The following is a 24,459-nucleotide window of genomic DNA, read 5'->3' as shown; positions in this document are numbered from 1 at the left end:
GCAAATTGTACCAGCCTCCACCACTTCCTCTGGCAACTCATTCCATACACGTACCACCCTCTGTGTGAAAAAGTTGCCCCTTCGGTCTCTTTTATATCTTTCCCCTATCACCCTAAACTTATGCCCTCTTGTTCTGGAATCCCCCCACCCCAAGGAAAAGACTTTGTCTATTTATCCTATCCATGCCCCTCATAATTTTATAAACCTCTATAAGGTCACCCCTCAGCCTCCGACGCTCCAGGGTAAACAGCCCCAGCCTGTTCAGCCTCTCCTTAAAGCTCAAATCCTCCAACCCTGGCAACATCCTTGTAAATCTTTTCTGAACCCTTTCAGGTTTCACAACATCTTTCTGATAGGAAGGAGACCTGAATTGTACGCAATATTCCAACAGTGGCCTAACCAATGTCCTGTACAGCTGCAACATGACCTCCCAACTTCTGTACTCAATACTCTGACCAGTAAAGGAAAGTTTACCAAACACCTCCTTCACTATCCTATCTACATGCGACTCCACTTTCAAGGAGCTATGAACCTGCACTCCAAGATCTTTGTTCAGCAACAATCCCTAGGACATTATCATTAAGTGTACAAGTCCTGCTAAGATTTGCTTTCCCAAAATGCAGCACCTCGCATTTATCTGAATTAAATTCCATCTGCAACTTCTCAGCCCACTGGCCCATCTGATCAAGATCCTGTTGTAATCTGAGGTAACCTTCTTCACCACCCAATTTTGGTGTCATCTGCAAACTTACTAACTATACCTCTTATGCTCACATCCAAACCATTTATATAAATGATGAAAAGTCTTGCAGTCCAAACATTTTGGCCTTCTGGTGCTCTTGATTTTACTCTATAAACAGACCAAAAATGAAACAATATGTAAAATTGTTTTCTTTGAGTTGTTCAATTCTTGTAGAAGCTAGAAAAATAATTTTAAATCCATACTGCACATATGCAGTTATTCACATCCTCACTATAGTTCTGACTCGACTTGCAATAATGCAATAATGCTAAAAGTACATATGCCACCACTGAAATAACATCAAACCAGCCCACAATTCTTTAAGACATCATTCACCAATATTTGTCAAGGGTTTAACCGTTGAAATAATCATGGTGCCACACTGCATAAACAACCCAAGGCTTGTACTACAGAATGTAGGACACTTGCTCAAATGCAAAGCGTTCCATGGGACGTGCTTAGGCGGAAAGGAAGGATGCTTCCTCAGGAAAAATAAAGCATAGGCACAAAAGCAACTATTATATATGTTATAGGATGTGATAAATAAAGTCGATACATCTGGTAAAAGAGAAAAAAATACACAAACCAACATTCATTAAATCACCACCCCCCCTCAACTTGTCCATCCCCATTTATCCTTTTTTGATTTTGTCCCCAAAACTAAACAAAAATACTTGCCACTTATTTTGGGTGATGTAGCAGTTTTGGATTAGCCAAGCAGGATCATATATAGTGATATTAAATTACTGAAAACAATCTGTCAGTGCACAAAGTAAACGTATATGAGTTATACGGTGGCTGCACCATAGTTGCACAATCCAATTAGAATAAATTGAAAACATGCATTCATGTACTTCCTTTCCTCAGGGTGTCTTGAAGTGTAATACAACCAAGGAAACATTTTTATAATGAAAGAGAAGTGAGTTTTACACTCAGTATTATATCAATGCTACTCCACAGTCTTTTTTATCTCCCATCCAAGAATGCAAGAATCAAGTATCTTGGACACCACAAACAGTAAACATAATTTCCCTTTGTCTCACTGATCAACAAAATATTACATAACGTTTCTCGAAGTATCTTTAGCATAATGTCCTGACACATGAACTCTCAACCAAAACCACAACTGAAATGGCACCACCCTGTATGCAACCTCAGCTGCCCAAGACAGATCTATTCAGTGCTATCTGATCTCAAAGTCATTTGCTGCCGCTCATCATATGCTTTAGCAGGTGCAGCAGATAGAATTCAGAAGGTCAAAGCCAGCAGTGACTTTGCTGTTTAGGAGCTGCAAGTTCACCAAATTTAAAAAAGGAGAGAAATACAAGTATTTCAGTAACACTTTAAATATTACATAACCTGTAAGAGTTACAATTTAGTACTTCACATAACTTAAGTGCCAGCTGTGACTCTGTGTCAGAAGACTGCAAGTTCACGTCCCACTCCAGAGACTTGAGGACATAACCTAGAGTAGAGATTGACAATCCAGTGAAGTATTAGCAGAATGTTTCCTTTTGGATGAGATGTTAAATTGAAGTGCCATCTTTCCTCTCAGATAGATTTTTTTTGTTCATTTGTGGAATGTGGGCATCTCTGGCTGGGCCAGCATTTATTTCCTGTGCCAAGTGACCTCACCTTGTGGTGAGCTGCCTTTTTGAACTGCTGCAGTCCACATGTAGTAGTTGACCCACAATGCCATTAGGGAGGGAATTGTTTATGTTTATTGCAGCTAATGAAGTTTTTTTTTAAAGAAAGCTGTAGGACATATTGGCTCATATTATGATTAGCATTGGAATAGGTTCAACTAAAGTAACCTTGTTTAAAATTATCCATTTACCCCTCAGCAATTTTTCTGGTCAAGATTCTATGTTTGGCCTGTCTATGAAATGCATCTATTGGAGACAACCAAGGAGAAATCCACTGAGCACAGGGGTACCACCATTTTTCTCAGTGTTACAAGTCCTCAGGGAGGGACAGGACTGGCAGCTAAATGTTCCAGGATACAAATGCTATAGAAAGGATAGAAAGGGAGGCAAGATAGGAGGGGGAGTGGCATTTTTGATAAGGGAGATAGCATTACAGCTGTACTTAGGGAGGATATTCCCAGAAATACATCCAGGGAAGTTATTTCGGTTGAACTGAGAAATAAGAAAGGGATGGTCACCTTACTGAGATTGTATTATAGACCCCCTAATATTCAGCGGGAAATTGAGAAACAGATTTGTAAGGAGACTTCAGTTATCTGCAAGAATAATAGGGTGAATATAGTAGAGGATTCTAGCTTTCCAAACATAGCCTTGGGACTGCCATAGTGCTAAGAGTTTAGATGGAGAGGACTTTGTTAAGACTGTACAAGACAATTTTCTGATTCAGTATGTGAATGTACCTACTAGAGAAGGTGCAAACCTTGACTCACTCTTGGGAAATAAGGCAGGGCAGATGACTGAAGTGTCAGTGGGGGAGGACTTTGGGGCCAGCAACCATAATTCCATTAGTTTTAGAATAGTGACGGAAAAGGATAGACCAGATCTAACAGTTGAAGTTCTAAATTGGAGGAAGGCTAATTTTGATGGTATTAGGCAAGAACATTCAAAAGCTGTTTGGGGGCAGATGTTCACAGGTAAAGGGATGACAGAAAAATGGGAAGCCTTCAGAAATGAGATAACAAGAGTCCAGAGACAGTATATTCTTGCTAAGGTGAAAGGAGAGGCTGGTAAGTGTACGAAATGCCGGATTACTAGCGAAATTGGGGTTTGGTTAAGAAAAAGAAGGAAGCATATATCAGGTATAGACAGGAAAGATCAAGAGAATCATGAGAAGAGTATAACGGCAGTAGGAGCATACTGAAAAGGGAAAAGAGGAGGGGAAAAAGGAGACATGAGATAGCTTTGACAAATAGGGTTAAAGAGAATCCAAAAAGTGAAAAGGATAACTAGGGAGTGAATACGGTCCCTCAAAGATCAGCAAGGTGGCATTTGTGTGGAGCTGCAGGAGATGGGGGAGACACTAAACAAGTATTTTGCATTAGTGTTTACTGTTGAGAAGGATATAGAAGATATACAACGTGGGGAAATAGATGGTGACATCTTGAAAAATGTCCATATTACAGAGGAGAAAGTGCTGGATGTCTTGAAACACATAAAAGGTGGATAATTCCCCAGGATTGATCAGGTGTATCCTAGAACTCTGTGGAAAACTAGGGAAATTATTCTTGGGGCTCTTGCTGCGATGTTTGTATCATTAATACTCACAGGTGAGAGGTGCCAGAAAATTGGAGGTTGGTTAACATGGTATCTTTATTTAAGAAAGGTGATAAGGATAAGCAAGGAAATATAGAACACTGAGCCTGACGTGAGTGGTGGGCAAGTTTTTGGAGAGAATCTTGATAGACAGGATTTACACAATTTGGAAAGGCAAGGACTACTTAGGGATTGTCAATATGGCTTTGTGCGCGGGAAGTCCTGTCTCACAAACTTGATTGAGCTTTTTGAAAGAGGTTTAATGGGGGCAGAGAGGTGGGCGTGATCTATATGGACTTCAGTAAGGCATTCGACAAGGTTCCTCATGGGAGACTGGTTAGCAAGCTTAGATCTCATGGAATACAGAGAGAACTAGCCATTTGGATACAGAACTGGCTCAAAGGTAGAAGACAGAGGGTGGTGGCGGAGGGTTGCTTTTCAGAATGGAGGCCTGTGAGCAGTGGAGTGCCACAAGGATCGGTGCTGGGTCCTCTACTTTTTGTCATTTACATAAATGATTTGGATGTAAGCATAAGAGGTACAGTTAGTAAGTTTGCAGATGACACCAAAGTTGGAGGTGTAGTGGACAGTGAAGAGGGTTACCTCAGATTACAACAGGATATGGACCAGATGGGCCAATGGGCTGAGGAGTGGTAGATGGAGTTTAATTCAGATAAATGTGAGGTGCTGCATTTTGGGAAAGCAAATCTTAACAGGACTTATACACTTAATGGTAAGGTCCTAGGGAGTGTTGCTGAACAAAGAGACCTTGGAGTGCAGGTTCATAGCTCCCTGAAAGTGGAGTCGCAGATAGATAGGATAGTGAAGGTGGTGTATGGTATGCTTTCCTTTATTGGTCAGAGCATTGAGTATAGGAGTTGGGAGGTCATGTTGCGGCTGTACAGGACATTGTTTAGGCCATTTTTGGGATATTGCGTGCAATTCGGATTGGAAGGATATTGTGAAACTTGAAAGGGCTCAGAATAGACTAACAAGGATGTTGCCAGGGTTGGAGGATTTGAGCTATTGGGAGATGCTGAATAGGCTGGAGATGTTTTCCCTGGAGCGTCGAAGGCTGAGGGGTGACCTTAGAGGTTTATAAAATCACGAGGGGCATGAGTCTTTTTTCCTGGGGAGGGGGAGTCCAGAACTAGAGGACCCAGGTTTAGGGTGTGAGGGGAAAGATATAAAAGGGAGCAAGGAGCAACTTTTTGATGCAGTGGGTAGTGCGTGTACGGAATGAGCTGCCAGAGGAAGTGTTGGAGGCTGGTATAATTGCAACATTTAAAAGGCATCTGGATGGGTATTTGAATAGAAAGAGTTTAGAGGGATATGGGCCAAGTTCTGGCAAATAGGACTAGATTAGGTTGGAAATATCTGGTCGGCATGGACGACTTGGACTGAAGAGTCTGCTTACATGCTGTACATCTCTATGACCCCTTTGTTTCAGGAGTTAAAGGACACAACGGCACTTTTACAGCAACAGCAGTAAATTTAGTTTCAACAGGACTATGATGTTGGAACAGGCTTCGGTTCAAGCAGGCCAGGTGAGGCTGGGGGTGGTTATGTGAGGTGTAGGGCCAGGGTGTAAGGCTGGTGCTGATTCTGGCAATCGGGTATTGAGGATATAATTGGGAAGAGGGTACCAGTAGCTACTGTAACTCATAAGTAACTATTAAGCTTAAGTGAGTTGACACTCTGAATCCTTTGCCTGAGGGTTGTAAACTCAGGGGAATTGCCCTCTGAGAAAAAGTTAAATCCCATAGAGTCAATTTCAATCTAAGCTGCCCCAATGATCCTCCAAACATTGCAATACAGGTGTTAAAACAGCAGCAGGCTTTACTACATTGTCACTGCTGTGCACTGCATACCTGGAATGCAAGGCACTATTTAAAATAACTTGTTTTTAGGGACATGGAGGATTCTTTGCCTAGTCAATATTTATATAGATGAAGGAGCGGTGCTCCGAAAGCTAGTGCTTCCAATTAAACCTGTCGGACTATAACCTGGTGTTGTGTGATTTTTAACTTTGTACACCCCAGTCCAACACCAGCATCTCATTTGGGGCGGCATGGTGGATCAGTGGTTAACATCGTTACCTCATAATACCAGGTGACCCAGGTTCAATTCTAGCCTTGGGCAACTGTGTGTGGAGTTTGCATATTTTCCCCATATCTGCATGGGTTTCCTACCGGTACTCCGGTTCCCTCCCACAGTCCAAAGATGTGCAGGTAAGGTGAATTGGCCATGCTAAATTGCCCATTGTGTTAGGTGCATTAGTCAGAGGGTTACTCTTCGGAGGGTCGGTATGGACTTGTTGGGCAGAAGGGCCTGTTTCCACACTGTAGAGAATCTAATTTATTCTCCATACATTTATATAAGAACACTAAAACATTGCCTGGTTTTCTACCTCATTACTATTTCTGGGATACTACTGAACAAAAATTGGCTGCAAAATTTCCGACATTACATTACTGACTTGAAATTACTTAATTGGATACAAAGCACTTTGCCAGGTCTGCAGGTTATTAAAGGTTGAAACAGATGCAAGTTCTTTTTCTGAATATCTAGGAGGAGATGGCAACCAATTAGAAAGCTTCACGTGTCTCCCTTTTGGAATGTCTAGAGCAACCAATTTTCCTACTTTGTTGCCCCAACTGCTGGACTTTTCAACAGTCTATTATTGCACAGAATTCTTATTGTTAAAGTGAAACATTCAACACCTTTAACTGTAGATATGTGCAGAGATTAGTCAATTGAGCTTGAAAGAATATCCTGTAAAAGACTTTGAACTTTCATCTTACACATACAGTTACTCACCTCCAAAGGATGCTGCCGTTTACAGGCCATCGCCAGGAAATCTCTCTGGGCTTCAAAGGCTGAACTAAATATTTCTGCCTGTTTGGGGAAAAAGAAAGTAAAAGCACACGTCAAACAAAGAAAACAATAAAGCATAAAGCTAGCGGGCAATGAAGAGGAAAACAACAAGAACCAGGTTCTTTAAGCAATTTATATAAAGCAATCAAATGCTCCACAAGTTCATTTCAGAATTATAAAACAGTCATTGCACATCTGTCCCTTATATGTTAATCTTGATGAGACACAGATGGACACAAATATACAAGACACCACATATTGCAGTGAGATTTAAGAACCTGCATGAACAGCTGGGAATGTGAAAGCTCATCATCCCTACTTAAAGCTATCAGCAGCAATACTCTGAAAGAATAAGCCACTTTCATTCAGGTTCAAGACTTACAATCATTTGCCTTTAACTAGTGAATTAGTGTTCAATTTTGAGGAACCGTGCAGAGACTTTGCACAACAGCACTTGGCAGGGTTGTTAACAGATTTTCACAGATCAATTGAAACAATTTGCACAACATTCATAACTTGCAGTTTGGTTGCCCTGCAAATTTTGCAAACAAACAATATCTGTACACATCCTACTTAATACAAGAATGATAACGTGACTAAAATTGCAATGATTAAAATCTTACTGATCATCACTTTATAAACTCTCAAAAAAAGTGAAAACAAGGAGGTGGGGCAAAGTTGTCCTTTTAAAGTTTGTTATTCTTGCTAAGGAAATTTAGAAACTTAGTATAGTGCTGTCCTAGAGGTGTTGTGGACTACAACAAGATATTATAGTTGGTTACATCTTACACAACAAAGGTAAATGTTCTCCTTGTAAGTGTTTACTTAAATTCCTTTCACTATTCAATACGAAACTTTGCAGACTTTTTTACATCCAAGCTTGGAATTCTGATATGAATTTATCAGAGCCCACCTTCCAGTGCAGCTTCATAGTTGACTTACAACAGTTGGGAGCAGTACACTGACTTCAGAGTGATTGACTCATCACTAAATGCAATAGGCTAAGTCTTTGCTTACTGCTCAGACCTGAGCTTCATGAGCCATGCCAGAATTTGCCTGTTTTTTTCAGACCTCCTTCCAACTCACACTGATAACGCATATATTTCCTACCCATCCAACCTTGGCCCCTGCTCTCTATCAAGTCATATCTTGCTTGTCCATTGCCATGATTTGAACTGTTCATTACTGGCTGGAATTGCTTTTGCTGGAGTAATAATTTGCTGGAATAATTTGGTCAAGCTGACCATGGTGACAGTTCCTGTCTCTGCACAATGCTTCTGGTATTTCCATGAAAACTGCATTATGCACAGTTTGTGCAGGTAATCAATATCAGGAGTCAAAGAAGTACAGCAGCCAAACCCATATTCTGCTCTTCATCTTAATATTTCATTAACAAATATTCATAGCTGATGCAAGCTTCCATTTTTCCAGCAATGACCTACATCCTGAGCAAAGTACCTGTAACCCAGTTTCTAGTGGCGAACTGCCTTCTGCTACCGTTCACTGGGACAGACATTACAAGGAGACAAAAATCGTGGGTGAGCCACACACCAATTTCCTTGTTTGAGTCATTGAATCTCTACTGTGTTGAAAGAGAACATTCAGCCTATCGACTCTGCACCGATCCTCTGAAAAACATCTCACCCAGACCAATCCCATCCCCGTAACCCTGCATTCACCATGGCTAATCCACCTAGACTGCACAATCTTGGACACTACAGCATGCTCTTGCCTCACTGAACTCGTCCACATCCCGCACCTCCACCCTCAGACCCCAACCCTCCAACCGCAACAAGGACAGAACGCCCCGGTGCTCACCTTCCACCCTACAGACCTTCGCATAAACCAAATCATCCGCCGACATTTCCGCCACCTCCAAAAAGACCCCACCACCAGCGATATATTTCCCTCCCCACTCCTTTCTGCCTTCCACAGAGAGACCGTTCCCTCCGTGACTACCTGGTCAGGTCCACGCCCCCCTACAAACCACCCTCCCATCCTGGCACCTTCCCCTGCCACCGCAGGAACTGTAAAACCTGTGCCCACACCTCCTCCCTCACCTCTATCCAAGGCCCTAAAGGAGCCTTCCACATCCATCAAAGTTTTACCTGCACATCCACTAAGATCATTTATTGTATCCATTGCTCCCGATGCAGTCTCCTCTACTTTGGGGAGACTGGGCGCCTCCTAGCAGAGCGCTTTAGGGAACATCTCCAGGACACCGGCACCAATCAACCACACCACCCCGTGGCCCAACATTTCAATTCCCCCTCCCACTCTGCCAAGGACATGGAGGTCCTGGGTCTCCTTCACCACCACTCCCTCACCACCAGATGCCTGAAGGAAGAACGCCTCATCTACTGCCTCAGAACACTTCAACCCCAAGGTATCAATGTGGACTTCAACAGTTTCCTCATTTCCCCTTCCCCCACCTCACCCTAGTTCCAAACTTCCAGCTCAGCACTGTCCCCATGACTTATCCAGACTTGTCCTACCTGCCTATCTTTTTTTTCACCTATCCACTCCACCCTCTCCTCCCTGACCTATCACCTTCAGCCCCTCCCCCACTCACCCATTGTACTCTATGCTACTTTCTCCCCACCCACACCCTCCTCTAGCTTATCTCTCCACGCTTCAGGCTCACAGCCTTTATTCCTGATGAAGGGCTTTTGCCCGAAACGTCGATTTCGCTGCTCCTTGGATGCTGCCTGAACTGCTGTGCTCTTCCAGCACCACTAATCCAGAATTTACCACCCTCCCCTTGGCTTTTGAATCAGTACTCCATGTTGAACAATGGTTGGAGGAAGCACCGAGGGTCACAAAAGTCAAAACATAGTCTGGTTAGTGGATTTAAAATGTTCATCATAGTGCTATACTGTGTACGCATCAGGTGGTGCGGGAAGCAACAAGAGGGAAAAATATACTTGACTACATCCTCACCACTCTGCCAGCTACAAATGCATCGATCTGAGACAGTGTCAGTAAGAGTCCACAGAAGAGTCCTTGTAGAGACAAAGTCCTGCCTTTACATTGAGAATACCCTCCATCATGTTGTGTGGCACTGTTACCATGCTAAATGGGAAAGACTTCAAACAGTCCCACCAAATCAAGATTGGGCATCCATGAGCAATTGTGGCTATCAACAGCAGCAGAACTGTACTTGAACACAATCTACAACCTCATGGACCAACATATCCCGGACTCAACCACTACAATCAAGCCAAGGGATCAACCTTGGCACAGTAGAGTGCAGAAGAGCATGCCAGAAGCACACCTGTGAACCTTGTGAAGCTACCAAATAGATCGAGTTAAGTCATATCATAATCAATGGATCAGATCCAAGCTCTGCAGTCCTTCCACATCCAGTCGTGAATGGTAATGGACAACTCATACCCACATACCCCCATCCTCAATGATGGAAGAGCTCAATACATCAGTGCAAAACATAAGGCTGAAGCAACCACAGCAATTTTCAGCCAGAAGTGAGCCACCTCCAGTAGACTCCAGCTATAATTGATACCAGTCTTCAACCAAATTGATTCTCACCACACAATATCAAGAAATGGTTGGAGGCACTGGATACTGCAAAGTCCATGGACCCTGACAACATTCTGGCAATAGTACTAAAACTAGTGCTCCAGAACTTGCCACTCCCCCAACCACTCTGTTCAAGTACAATTACAACACTAATTTCTACCCAACAGTGTCGAAAATTGACCAGGTATGTCCTGTACGCAAAAAGCAGGATAAATCCAACCCAGCCAACTATCACCCCATCTGTGTACTCTTGATTATCAGTAAAACGATGGAAGGTGTCATCAACAGTGCTACAAAGCAGCACCTGCTAGGCAATAATCTGCCTAAGTACGCACAGTTTAGGTCCACCAGGACCACTCAGCTCCTCACCTCATTACAGCCTTGGTTCAAACATGGACAAAAGTGCTGAACTCCAGACATGAGGTGAGAGTAGCAGCACTGATGAAGGCCACATTTGATTGAATGTGACATCAAGGAGCCCTAGCAAAACTGGAATTAATGGGTGTTGAGGCAAACTCTCCACTGATTAGAGACATGATATGGCGATGCCAATGTTGGACTCCGGTAGACAGAAGTCCCACTTCACCTGATGAAGGAGCAGTGCTCCAAAAGCTTGTAATTTCAAATAAATCTGATAGACTGTAACCTGGTGTCATGTGATCTCTGACTTGGCATGTTGGAAGATAGTTGTAATTGTTGGAAGTCAGTCATTTTAGTTCCAGGACATCTCTGCAGGAGACCCTTAGGGTGGTTTCAGAGGTAAAATCATCTTCAGTAGCTTCATTAATTACCTTAACCCCATCATAAGGTGGGAAATGGGCTGATGAATGCACAATGGTCAGCACGATTCTTGACTCCTCAGATACTGAAGCAGCCCATTTCCAAATGCAACAATATCTGGTCTAGGCTTGGGCTAACAAGAGGCAAGTAACATTTGCAGCACAAAAATTCCAGACAATGTCTGTTATTGAAAATGATCAATTGATCCATCGCCCCTTGACAGTCAATGACGTTCCCGTCACTGAAATCTCACTACCAACATCCTGGGGGTTACCGTTAACCTGAAACTCAACTGGATTTACCAAATAAACACAATAGCTACAAAAGCAGATCAGAGGGTAGGAATCCTGCAGCAGGTAACTCATCTCCTGATCTCCCAAAGCCTGTCCACAATTAAACGAGGCACAGGTCAAGATTGTGAAAGAATATTCCCCACTTGCCTGTATGGGTGCAGTTCCTTCATCTGGATTCTACAGTCACCATCTTGCACCCTTGAAAGGACATTTAAAATGAGGTCTAAGTCTTTCAATCCCCTGTTGCCTTTCTGTTGAAGCTGAACACAAATGACTAAGGGAAGGGTGCAGGTGGTTGTGCATTTCTGGCAGTCAGTGTTCTACTGGACCTGGCTTTCCATGATAGCCATGAGCCTGTCCACTAAGACATATAGATGTATTTGTGCCAAGGCCAGCATCGTACCGTTAATATTTGTGGGCTTCTTAATCTTTTATCTAATTTCTCATATATCTGACAAATCTGCCTGCTGTTCCTCTGTCTGTGCCTTTGGATAAAGTTAAAAATCACACACCAGGTTATAGTCCAACAGGTTTAATTGGAAGCTTTCGGAGTGTTGCTCCTTCATCAGGTGGTAGTGGAGGGCATAATCCTAACACAAATTTATAGCAAAAATTTACAGTGTGATGTCACTGAAATTATACATTGAAAAACTGATGGTCTATTAAGCCTTTCATCTGTTAGAATACCGTAATAGTTTCACTTCTTTCATGTGTAAATCAAAAAACCTTTTTTTAAAAAGTTGCATTCTCAGGTTAGCTGTTAACAATGGTGATAGCCAGACAATATGCTGAAGGTTTTGGCTCCCTTGTTGTCTGTCTATGCCATGATGTTTACATTGATTGTAATTTAAAAAGTGAGATAACGGAGTTTTACATGAATTCATGCAGTTTTTGAGCAAAATACAATGTAACCCTGATTTTTAACTTTCCCAGTCCAACACCGGCATCTCCAACTCAGTTGGATAAAATTATTAATTGCTGACACTGTGGCATCTTCTTCTGCCTGGGCCTGAGCCTGGTCTCCAGCATAAGGGGGAAAAGCCCCCAGGTCACTGACAATCATGTGAGAGGCATACCAGTGATGTGCTCACCAGGTTGTGCTCTCGAACTAATCTATTGAGTTCATAGTGGGGGAATTGTCTGAGCTGGTAGAAGATGCAGAATTAAGACTTTCAGTGCATGCTTATCTGCAGCTGCTTCCTCAAAGGCAGAGGATGAGTTGATAGGGTGACAGGCTGGCCTCTTTGGGATTGAGGCTGCATGGATGCTGTTGGTGCCTGCATAAGAGAAGAAGCCATTAGTTGTGCAACAAGGTAGACATGTAAGAATATGTTAATGCTGATAAGTACTGGGACAACTTTGATAGTTGCCATGACATGAGGGTCTCTGTGCCCTAGATGGTTAGTCTTGATACTCTTCAACCACCTCCAGGGTCTTCTTATAACCTCTCTGGCCAGCTTGGAGACATTTTCTCCTTCAATGAGACAAAAGGAGGGATTGAGTGATATGAAAGTGGAAGTAAGAACTGTTAGTGGTGGTGCAAAATTAGGAGAGGTGACGAGATGTCCCCAGCAAGTAAACAGGAAGCACAGAGTGCAGGAATGAATACTACTTTAGGAGGATAAGAGACTGGAGACATTGCATGTAGTATTGAGAGCTGTAAACCATTTGTTGATGAGGTTGCTGTGTAGTGACAGAATTAGAGTGAGTGTGAGAAGACAGAGAGAAGACTTGGGGCATTTACCTCGGGACTCCAGAAGATCACTAACCACCTTCTTGTACAGTTGGTCTTTCATTCAGATTAAGAAACTGCACTGACCTGGGCTGCTAACTTAGTCCAGGCTGGATGTGTCTGTTGAATGGCTTTCTTTGCCAGTTCATCAGAAAGAAGATGGTCAACCTCTCCACCAGTCCAGTGGCATCTCCAAGGCCCTATCTGTGAAACAAGTTTCCAGCCTCCCTTTCTGGGACATATTCAACACAATAACAGTTAAGCCAGATCCTGGCTTGCAGCATTTTAAGTGGTACACAGCTGAGGTGTAAATATAGTGCCAGCAGCATGAACCCCAGAAGATCCTAGAAGGGGCAAACACTTCGCCACTATTGCTGCATGATTGCACGAGATGGGGGCTGTAAAATCCATAATTAATGGGGTAAGATTAGAAAATACTCAAGAAAAGTCACCGAGAGCCATAACAGGATACCTGCCATGAAACTCCCAAAAGTAACACTTAGCCTGCCTAAAAATAGGAAAATTCTGACCACAGCCTTGGTTTAACATCTCATCCAAAAGACAAGAATTTTACTTAGATGTGACCGTACTGACTTTCAAAAGCATCAAACTTTCAGGCAGATTCATCCTCTCAATTTATTGGCAACATTGGACACAGAGCTAATCAATGCATTACAGAAATAGATGCTTCCTGAACATTGTAGAATAGAAAGTTACATGGCAAGGTAATGAGGTAAATGCTTTTAAGATGCATGGATCTGCTCACTTTACTTCTGTAAAAATTATCAGTGGTGATACAAAAAAATGCTCATGTAACAGACAATTAAATTACGTATTAACAGCTAACCATGTAAAATAGCTAAAGAGTCCTGTGGGCAAAGCTGACCAAGCAGCGAGACACTCAAGTATTTGCTGAGGAATCAAAACCTGCTATTTTAGCTTTAACTCATTGTCGAGGCCACATTTAGTATACTATGTACCATTTGTTCCACATTCAATGTGATACTGATGTATCGGAAAGCATTTGGAGAATGAAGACTCAACTGCCATTGATAGTTAAGGCTATATGACTTCCTATATTAAAAAAGGGGAGCTGGAATGAATGTCTAGTTAAGAAGAGGCTTTAAGGTTACAAGTATGTACAGAAAGATGATCACTTACTTTTGGCTTCAATTCTTCTGGGATCATTAACGGCATGCAGCTGGTCAAGCATAAATACGGTCTTGTGTAAGTACAGAGGTTAACAGCAGTAGTTCTGAATTTTTTTGTGAAAGGCCTCCGTTACAAATCATTTAACAATTATTGACCACCTGTCCCTACACACCCCAAACTACACATGACATGCAATGTTGAAAGTGCAGCATATAATTTTCTTAAAATAATACTTTTGGGAAAGCTGTTATTTACTGACAGGCATTGGTAAGGTGGTCATGTATGTTCCTAACTGCAGAGTCTCTCTATTATGTTTCCAACTAACCTGCTCAGAGATGTTATTACAATGAACTTAAACTCAGGTCTCCCAGCTCAGAGGTAGGAACACAACCACAGTGCTACAAGAATACCTTGCAGAATCTGTATATTCTTGCCAAGAGCCCAGAGGGGACAGGAGCATGGGGAAGAAGAGGAGCCTGAAAACTAAACACGGGAGAACAGGGACGGCAGAAGCATTTTCACTCGTTTACTCTTAACTAAGTGCCTTAGATGTTCTCCATCTGTACATTTGAGAACTACCCTATTTTACAGCTCATAAGAAAATGTTTTCATGGCTGTTTGTAGCTTTCATATAATTTAAGTCAATTTCATGTCCCTACCTCATACCAGTCTTTTCCAAGTATTTATCCATTTCCATTTTAAATTCTAGTTTCACATAAGTAACAATACAGCATATTAAAAACAAAATTAGTTGATTCCTTCAAAGATCTTAAAGTTATGCCACTCCTACTAATAACAAAAGCATATTACCCTAATCCAGTGGTTTTCAACCAGTGTGCCACAACAAAGTGAAAAGTGCAACTTGAAGTTTTTGGGAAGCAAACCCACTTTATTTGAGCACTGAGGCTGTTCCTGTGCTTCCAATCTCCTCTGGAACCTTGATACATATTATTGAAGGCAGTATCTGCTGACACCAGGCAAACTAAACAACTGCATATGAACAAGCCTTCAGAGTCGTGCATATGCAGACCTCTAATTCATGCATGGTGATTTGGAATCATGCATGTATTACATTTGGCACTGTGTATGTGCAGGAGAAGGTAAATCTGCTCAGTTATGTAGTCTGCTTGCACATGTTCAGGACCAAACAAACATTCTGCATGAGCATACACAATAATGGCTTATCTTATTTCTAAAATGCAAAGTAATTGAAGGAACTGAGGGAAGAGGTGCAGTTGAAACAGCTATTGATCTGACCTACCTGCCAGGACACTTGCCACTTGGGGTAAGTTAGCATTTTCAACAATGACATGCATTAAAAAAAACAGGAGGGGGCACGTGTCAGAGTAATATTTGCAGGTGGCCCTTTAATCAAATCTTCCCTAAATTAAAAGACTGTACAAACTGGAAGGCTCATATTTCCCACTAACTGGTAACTTGCAATTTACTCTACTTTGCATTTTGTTCAATCCATTGTTCGTGGATAATTAGAAATAATTGAGTTGAGCAGATTTTGAAAACATGTCTGTGCTCGCAATTAAAGATAGTGTAATTTTGCCAATGGATTTGAAACATATTATCCTTTTTAGCTTGTATGCACTATGTTGTAAACCTCTTGTAAGGCCATAACCATAGTTAATGCAAGTAAATATGACATTTATGAGCAATCAATCCAGCTGAAAAAAGTGTGTTTCCTGATCTCTAAGCCACCATTGAAGGCACATCACCCTAATTCTCTGGTTTTCAACCAATGTGCCACAACAAAGTTCAAGTCCCACCTGCTCCAGATATATGTAATAACATTTTTGAACAGGTTGGATCAGGAAACACAATGGACAGATTCTGCAGTGAGAAATATTAATGACCACTTCACGGATACCTGCAAGTAAACAACAGCTTTTCTAAAAGGATTATATAAAAAAAACAGTATGCTGCACTTTTATCATTATATGTCACGAGTAGATTAGGTGTGGGAGGGAGAGGTATGGAAATTATTGTATTGATGTATGAAGTATGTCTTGATACTGCAAAGTTTGGGAACAACTGTCCTAATTAACAGATGTAAATCCTTCATAATTTTCAACATTTCCAATAGCACCAATCTTAACTGTTTCTATTCTAATGAAATAAAAATCCCTAGTTTCTCTGGTCTCCCCTCATAGGCAAATCCTTTCATTCACTCTTATATTGAAAGAGATTGTATTCTATTAAAATGTTACTATCTTGTATGTTTACCTAGTTGCTTATTTCTATGGAGATTGAGCCAATTTGGCTACAGTCAACAAGCTACTTTGTTATCACTAGTCAAAATCATAATTTTTCATGTTAATACACTTATAACGTGGGGTTTCAATTCTCACCAGGGGAAAAAAATAGTTAATTTCTCTATCAGTATCTGATTGAGAGGTTTGTGCAAAATTATCAGGTAAGTTCTTCACAAAAGAGTTCTATTTCCTACCAGGAATCAGATACTGAAATAGAAATTAAACATTTTGACCACAGGATTATCCATGACTACTAATGACAAAACCACTTCAGTTTCCTAGCTCCCCAAACTTATAATTCCCAGTCACTTCCACAAATGAATTCTAACACCCTCCCCTAAACAAAAATCCAGGCAAGTTCAGTATTTTTGACAGTTTCTATATATATAAAAAATACTGCTCCCAGTGGAAGAGGGATTGGTAACCATAACATTTGGATTTAAAAATAAATAAGAAAAAAACATTTTTAAAGAGCAAGTTGTGATTTGGGATGGGAAACCTGATAGAGTGGTGGAAGAAGGTTCAACAGTAATTCAAACTATTTGGCTACGTAATTACAAGGCCGAAGATCTGGCACAAGTATGATAAGCACACAGGCTTTCATCGGCATTGTATCATTCTATGGTTCTAGGAAGTGGATTAAATCTAACCATCAAGTGCAATCCAACCATCCCAGGTATAGTGGACAGCGAAGAAGGTTACCTCAGATTACAACAGGATCTTGATTAGATAGGCCAATGGGCTGAGAAGTGGCAAATGGAGTTCAATTTAGATAAATGTGAGGTGCTGCATTTTGGGAAAGCAAATCTTAGCAGAACTTATACACTTAATTGTAAGGTCCTAGGGAGTGTTGCTGAATAAAGAGACCTTGGAGTGCAGGTTCATAATTCCTTGAAAGTGGAGTCACAGGTAGATAGGATAGTGAAGGCAGCGTTTGGTATGCTTTCTTTTATTGGTCAGAGTATTGAGTACAGGACATTGGTTAGGCCACTGTTGGAATATTGCGTGCAATTCTGGTCTCCTTCCTATCGGAACGATGTTGTGAAACTTGAAAGGGTTCAGAAAAGATTTACAAGGATGTTGCCAGGACTGGAGGATTTGAGTTATAGGGAGAGGCTGAACTGGCAGGGACTGTTTTCCCTAGAGCACGGAGGCTGAGGGGTGACCTTACAGAGTTTATAAAATTATAAGGTGTATGGATAGGATAAATAGACAAAGTATTTTTTCCCGGCGTGGGGGAGTCTAGAACTACAGGGCATAGGCTTAGGGTGAGAGGGGAAAGATATAAAAGAGACCTAAGGGGCAACTTTTGCACACAGAGGTTGGTACGTGTATGGAATGAGCTGCCAGAGGAAGTGGTGGAGGTGGTGCAATTGCAACATTTAAAAGGCATTTGGATGGGCATATGAATAGGAAACGTTTGGAGGGATATGGGCCGGGTGCTGGCAGGTGGGACTAAATTGGGTTGGGATATCTGATCAGCATGGACAGGTTGGACCTAAGGTTCTGTTCCCGTGCTGTACATCTCTATGCACTGTAACTGAACCCCAAAAGAATCCTATACTGTTTAGTGGTTAAGCTGTTGAACAATCTTAATGAACAGCTGTAATCAGTATCTATACTCTCAAAGTTGTATTTTATAGATTCAGCATAATTAGGGTTATTTGAGCAATTCACTTTCTCCTGTTCTCTTTGTTATATAACAGTAGAATAGCCTGAAATTTTATGCTTAAAGATGGAGAAGGAGATCCAAGATGGCAGCGACTCAGCAAGTCTGAGTCTATAGTGCTCCCCCCAAGATCTGGGCAAAGTGGGCCACCTGCCACACTTACCAAATCATTTAAAATAGTTTTTACTTAATGTAATTAGTTGCTCAGTACTAAATTTAAACAGTCTAGTCTCCTGTAAAAATGACTGGGGGAAAGGAGCCCGCAGTTCTCAGCAGGCAGGAGCCCCTCCCCCACCCTCCCCAGCTGATGCCCCAGGGGACTTACCTATGGTGGCGAGCCTCGCGGAAATAATATCCAAACTTGATGCGAAGATCGACGCCTTCATCAAAGAGTCCCGGAACAGATGGAATTCACTCTCGGCCGCGCTACAAAAGCACGACCGAGACATCAAGGAAATCGAGCACCGAGTCGGAGGGACGGAGCTAAAGGCTGCCACCTCCGAGACGATAGCAGAATTGGCCATGGATTGGGTCTGCACTCTCGAACAGCAAGTCCGGACCTTTGAGAATCACATTGACGATCTCGAGAATCGAGGTCATTGAAAAAATATTTGTTTGCTGGGCCTTCCCAAACGGGAAGAAGGAGGCCAGCTTACAGTGTTCCTCGAGCAGTGGCTTCCACAGCTGTTAAATCTGGAGGCTGGATCAGGTCAGGTAAGGATGGAATGGGCCTACCGGGTTGCAGTGCATGGGCCCGGCTCGAACCAGCACCCCCGCCCAGTCCTGATCCAGCTGCAGAGCTACAAGGAGAGGCAGATGCTCTTGCAAGTTTTCAGAAATCTTGGGAAAGATCCCCAAGCCATGATTTATAAAGGATTTAAGATTATGTTATTTCAGGATTTTTCCCCAGCTTTAGTCTGAAAGAGGAAGGTGTTTGACGAAGCGTTTAAGGGACTTAAACATTCAGTACTCGTTGCGTTACCCAGCTACGCTACACTTCAGCCATGAAGGGTCTGTGTATAACTTCGGATAACAGGAGAAGGCCAAGGAATCTTTGGACTCTCTTAGATGATTGCTTTTGTTTTGCCCTCCCCCCACCCCGGTTTACCCCCTTTTTTTCCCTTTCATTACCTTACTGTTTAGTATTATCTCCGGGGGTGGGAGAGGGGTTCATTTATTTATTCTTCACTTGGTGATTTTCTCCTCCCTTTTTTATATAATATATAGGCCAGGGGGTCTAGTTAATGTAGGTAGGGAGGAGGTGGTTACCTTATCCTATTTTATCTCTGTCCTTAGGAGCGGGTTTGTTTTCCCCTGTTATTTTGTATTACTATATTTAATTATGTTTTGAGACTGTAATTTTATAGTTATATATGTTCATACATGGTATTAACATTACCAAAAGTATTGAGGTGTTGGTGTGGGTGGGGGTGGGAGGTAGGGTACTCATTGTTAATTCTAGCTCAATAGTATATTTGAATTCTCTTAATCCTATCGTGGGGTGCCTGGGTGGGGTCAAGGATGGGGCACTGGTTGGGAGAAGTTATGGTGGGCTTTTGGAAAGGAAGTGATGCCCCCTGGGAACAAGGGAGAAAATTGTCAAACCTCAAGAAAGAAAGGGTTAATATAGCTCTCCTATATGAGACACACTTATTGGATAAAGAACACCTGAAATTACGACAGGGAAGAGATTATTTTCCATTCTCCATTTCTGTGCAAGGAAAAATATTTTGGTAAACTGGGTGGCTGAGGGCCCTCATGAACTTTCGAATTGGCACAGAATAATTATGGAATATATACCCCCTGACTTCCTTACGAATATGGTGCACCAAAAAAACTGAATTATTCCATAAAATATGGCAGCCCTTGTTGAATTACACAAATACACATATTTCGGTCATACTAACAAGGGCTTTTATTTAATTGAGAGGGTGAACCTGGCTGGTTCGAGGCCCCTTGGGAGAGGACTCCTGCACGAATACGGGTTTTGTTATGATCTGACGTTAACACATTCCAAGCATGTATATCACTACTCAATTTCTGTGTTATCCATCGTTTTTTTTTCTCTTGAATAATGTAAGAGATTTAATCATACACTCTGGTTAGTTGTAGGTTATATGAGTAGTTAGCTGAAAAATGTGTTGCTGGAAAAGTGCAGCAGGTCAGGCAGCATCTAAGGAGCAGAAGAATCGACATTTCGGGCATAAGCCCTTCTTCAGGAATGGGGCTTATGCAGCATCTCCAACATCTGCAGTCCTCACCTTCTCCTAGGTGAGTAGTTAGTTGAGTTTTTTTTTCTCTCGGCATTTTTTTTTCCTGTTTGATAGATTTTGGTTATTATTTAATTAAGATTTAATTGTATATTAATGTTTATACTTAGGTTTTTTTTAGTTTTCTTTTGTAAACGTGTAAAAACATGTTAAATTTTCAATAAAAATATCTATAAAAGAAGATGGAGAAGACACGCAGCATTTAGGTGTACATCATATTTAAAATATATGTTAGACTGGTATTAGAACACTCCATGCAACTTAGTCTATTCCATTAAAAGAACTGCATTTGACTCAATGGAGTGGTACAGTTTAAAAAAGAGAAACAGCAGAAAGGAGGAATTGCATTGGAACAGGTTAAACGATCTAATTGAGATTTTCAAAGTTGCTTTCTTGGCAATTTAAAGAATAAGCGGTGCAGTGGCAGTGTCCCTACCTCTGGTGCAGAAAGCTCCACCCACCACAGGTTGATAAACTTATAGATAGACACTAGGATGAAGTCTAAAACCTGAGCTAGAAGGTTCATGTTCGGACGTTGTCACCATACTAGGTAACATCTTCAGAGAGCCACCGGAAAAAGCATTGCTGATGATTCCTGTTTTCTATTTATTAGACAGATTTAATAAATAGAAAGCAGGAATCATCAGAAATGTTTCATCCGGAGGCTCACTGAAGATGTTACTCAGTATGGTAACGAAACATCTGAACATGAATCTTCCAGCTCAGCGAGCAAACCTACATCCAAAACCTCAACCTGAGCTACAAATCTTTTCAAAACACGCTGTCTTAAGAGATTACTATTGATGTGGTAGAAGCTTGCTTGTTACTTTTCAAACATTTCCTAGATTCGAAGAGATTTGATCAGACTGAAAAGTAGCAAGAAGAATGTTTAACCTATTTATTGGAGTTCCTTGAAGGAATGACCTGTGTGTGGATCAAAGGAAGCCTGCTGATGTCCTTTACCTGGATTTCCAGAAGGCACTTGATAAGATGCCACAGAGATTACCGACAAAATAAAAGGTCATGGTGTCAAGGTTAACTTAATAGCATTGTTAGACAATTGGTTGGCTGGTAAACATTGTCTAATTGGCAGGGCGTGACATGTGGAGTCCCACTGGGGCCTTTGCTGAAGCCTCAATTTTTAATAATTGACATGACTGACTTAGATGAAGGGAATGAAGGCATTGTTGCTAAAGTTACAAATGCTATGATGGTAGGTACTTATGTTAAGAAGAAAACTTAAAAGACACAGCAGAAAGACACAGATTGACGTGAGTGGACAAAAGTCTGGCAGATGGTGTATGACTAGATTCCCTACAGTGTGGAAACAGGCCCTTCGGCCTAACAAGTCCACACCGACCCTCTGAAGAATAACCCATCCAGACCCATTTCCCTTTAACTAATGAACCTAACACTATGGACAATTTAGCATGACCAATTTAACTGACCTGCATATTTTTGGACTGTGGGCGGAAACCAGAGCACTGGAGGAAATCCACGCAGACATGGGGAGAATGTGCAAACTCCACATAGAAAGTCACCCGAGGCTGGAATCAAACCTGGGTCCCTGGCACTGTGAGGCAACAATACTAACCACTAAACCACCTTGCCACCCACCATGTAAGGAAAAATAACGTTGTACTGTCTGGCAAGGAGAATGAAAAAGTACAATCTAACTTAAATAGAGAACATATGAAGAATTCTCAGGTACAGAGGGAATTAAGTGTTTAGATGCATGAGGCACAAAAAGTCACAGGGATAGGTACAGCATGTAATCAAGATGACTAAGGTCGCTATCATTTATCGCAAGATGACATTGGTGAGACCTTATGTCAAACACTGTGCACACTTTTGGTCTCCTTATTTATGGAAGGATATAAATGTATTGCAGATTTACTAGAATGATACCTTGTCTGATTGGATTGTCTTATGAGGTAGGGTGGGCTGGCTTGGCTCATTTCCATTGGATTGAGAAGAGTGAAGGGTGACTTGATTCAAGTCCATAAGATTCGGAATAGTCTTGACAAAATGGATATGTAAAGGATGTTTCCTCTTGTGGGTCCAAAGTAGGGGCCAATTTGGAGGTTACCTTTCTGGCTAGAGATGAAGAGAAATGTTTTCTGAGAGTTGAGAGATTTTGGAACACTGTGCCTCAGAAAAGGATGGAGACAGGGAAATTGAATATTTTTAAACACACAGGTGGATAGATCCGTGTTCAGCAAGGGAATGAATAGTGTTCAAGGGTAGATGGGAATGTGAAATTCAAAATACGCAGATCAGTCACGATCTTACTGAATAGCGGAACAGGCTGAATGGCCTGTTTCCTTCTGCTCCTATTTAGTATGTTCATACACTGTTTAGCTAAGATGATAGCACTTATAGCTTAGAATTGGAAGGTTTGGGTTGAAGACCTGCTGCAGAAAGTTGGGAACTAAAGTCAGGTTGACACTTCAGCACAGTAAGAACAGTGCTACGCTGTTAAAGTCAGTCCTCTAAATTAGGCATCCTAGAAGAACATAAAACAATCCAGTTGTATTATGTCAATACAACCACTCAACAGGTATTGCGACTTCCTTGGATCAGCATACTCCAACATGTGAGTGAAAATCTTTGGGTTATATGCTTTCTTTGCTGTGGAAACATGCTGAGACTGCAGGGAGGTGGAAATACAGGTGGAGTGCCTCCACTTAGCACAGTATTTTTAAGACATGAAATCAGAAAATTCCTCACTCAGTCAGGTGGCATTAGCAAAGGAGTAAGACTTAATAATTCAGGTTTATGACCTTTCATCAGGATGGCAAAATTTAAGAAAAAAACAGTGGGAGGAAAAGAAAATATCTGTGATAAGATGGAAGAGGAGAGATAAAAGAACAAATAGGTTGGGGTTAAAGGCCAAAGGGAGTTGTGATGAGATAATTAGAGATAAACAGCTGAGTCTAGAGCAGGAGTAAATGGTAGAAGGATAAACAACTGTGCTCTGAAAATAAAACAAGAGAAAAGTGATTTGAAATCTGAAGACAATAAGGAAATAAAATGGAGGCAGAGATTGTGGTACAAAATTGTTGCTTTTAATGTTGAATCTGGAAGGCTGTAAAGCACATTTTAAAGTGACAGGAGAGAGATTTCAAAAATACATGAGACAATTTTTTTTACATAGGTGGTTTATGTGTGGATTGAATTTCCAGAGGAAGTGGTAGATGTGTGTACAATTATGTTTACAAGGTATTTGAATAAGTACATGAATAGGAAAGTTTTGGAGGGATATGGACTAGGGGCAGACAATTGGGACTAGTTAAGTTTGGTATTATACTGGACATGGACTGGTTAGACAGAAGGTCTGTTTCTGTTCTGTATGACTCTGACTCTATGTGGTGTGTACCTTGAGCTTAATTAGAAAATTGTAGGAGAGTGAGTATGTAGAGTCCAGTGTGACAGCTGATTGGAGAATTAAAGAACTGAAGGTATCCTGAAGTATCATCTTGGACTCAAAATATTAACTCTTGTTTTTCTCTGCACAAATACTGCCATACCTGCTGAGTTTCTCCAGCACTCCCCGTTTTTATTTCAGATTTCCAGCTTCTGCAGTACTGGAGAATTAAATGACAGGAGACTGGAAACTTGAGATCATGCTTGGTGCCAACAGAGGTAAAATGTAGGCATCCATTTGATATTTGGCTTCCCCAACATACATCAGACCACTGAGTCGTAAAACATTATTTTTAACCAACCCACTCAGACATATGACACTTCTATGGCAGGTGGAACTTGAATTCAGACCTCCTGGTCCAGAATGAGGGCATTACCACTACACCATAAAAGTCATTGTGAAAACAGTATGATTAATGATAGTCGTTGAGAGCATGGGGCTGGAAAAGCACAGCTGGTCAGGCAGCATCCGAGGAGC

General features: G+C 41.5%; 1 protein-coding gene across 1 annotated transcript in view; it reads right to left on the bottom strand.

Annotated features, from left to right (window-relative positions):
- Positions 1–24,459, bottom strand: part of cap2 (cyclase associated actin cytoskeleton regulatory protein 2) — a 232,355-nt gene that overhangs the window by 114,033 nt on the left and 93,863 nt on the right. The window contains exon 4 of the mRNA XM_060849866.1: positions 6,802–6,879. Coding sequence (XP_060705849.1) covers positions 6,802–6,879 — 78 coding nt within the window. The remainder of the gene's footprint in view (positions 1–6,801; positions 6,880–24,459) is intronic.

Source organism: Hemiscyllium ocellatum, chromosome 34, assembly GCF_020745735.1.
Source record: "Hemiscyllium ocellatum isolate sHemOce1 chromosome 34, sHemOce1.pat.X.cur, whole genome shotgun sequence".
Lineage (NCBI taxonomy): Eukaryota > Metazoa > Chordata > Chondrichthyes > Orectolobiformes > Hemiscylliidae > Hemiscyllium > Hemiscyllium ocellatum.
Note: the sequence above shows the minus strand (reverse complement) of the source record. Positions and strands in the feature narration are given on the sequence as shown.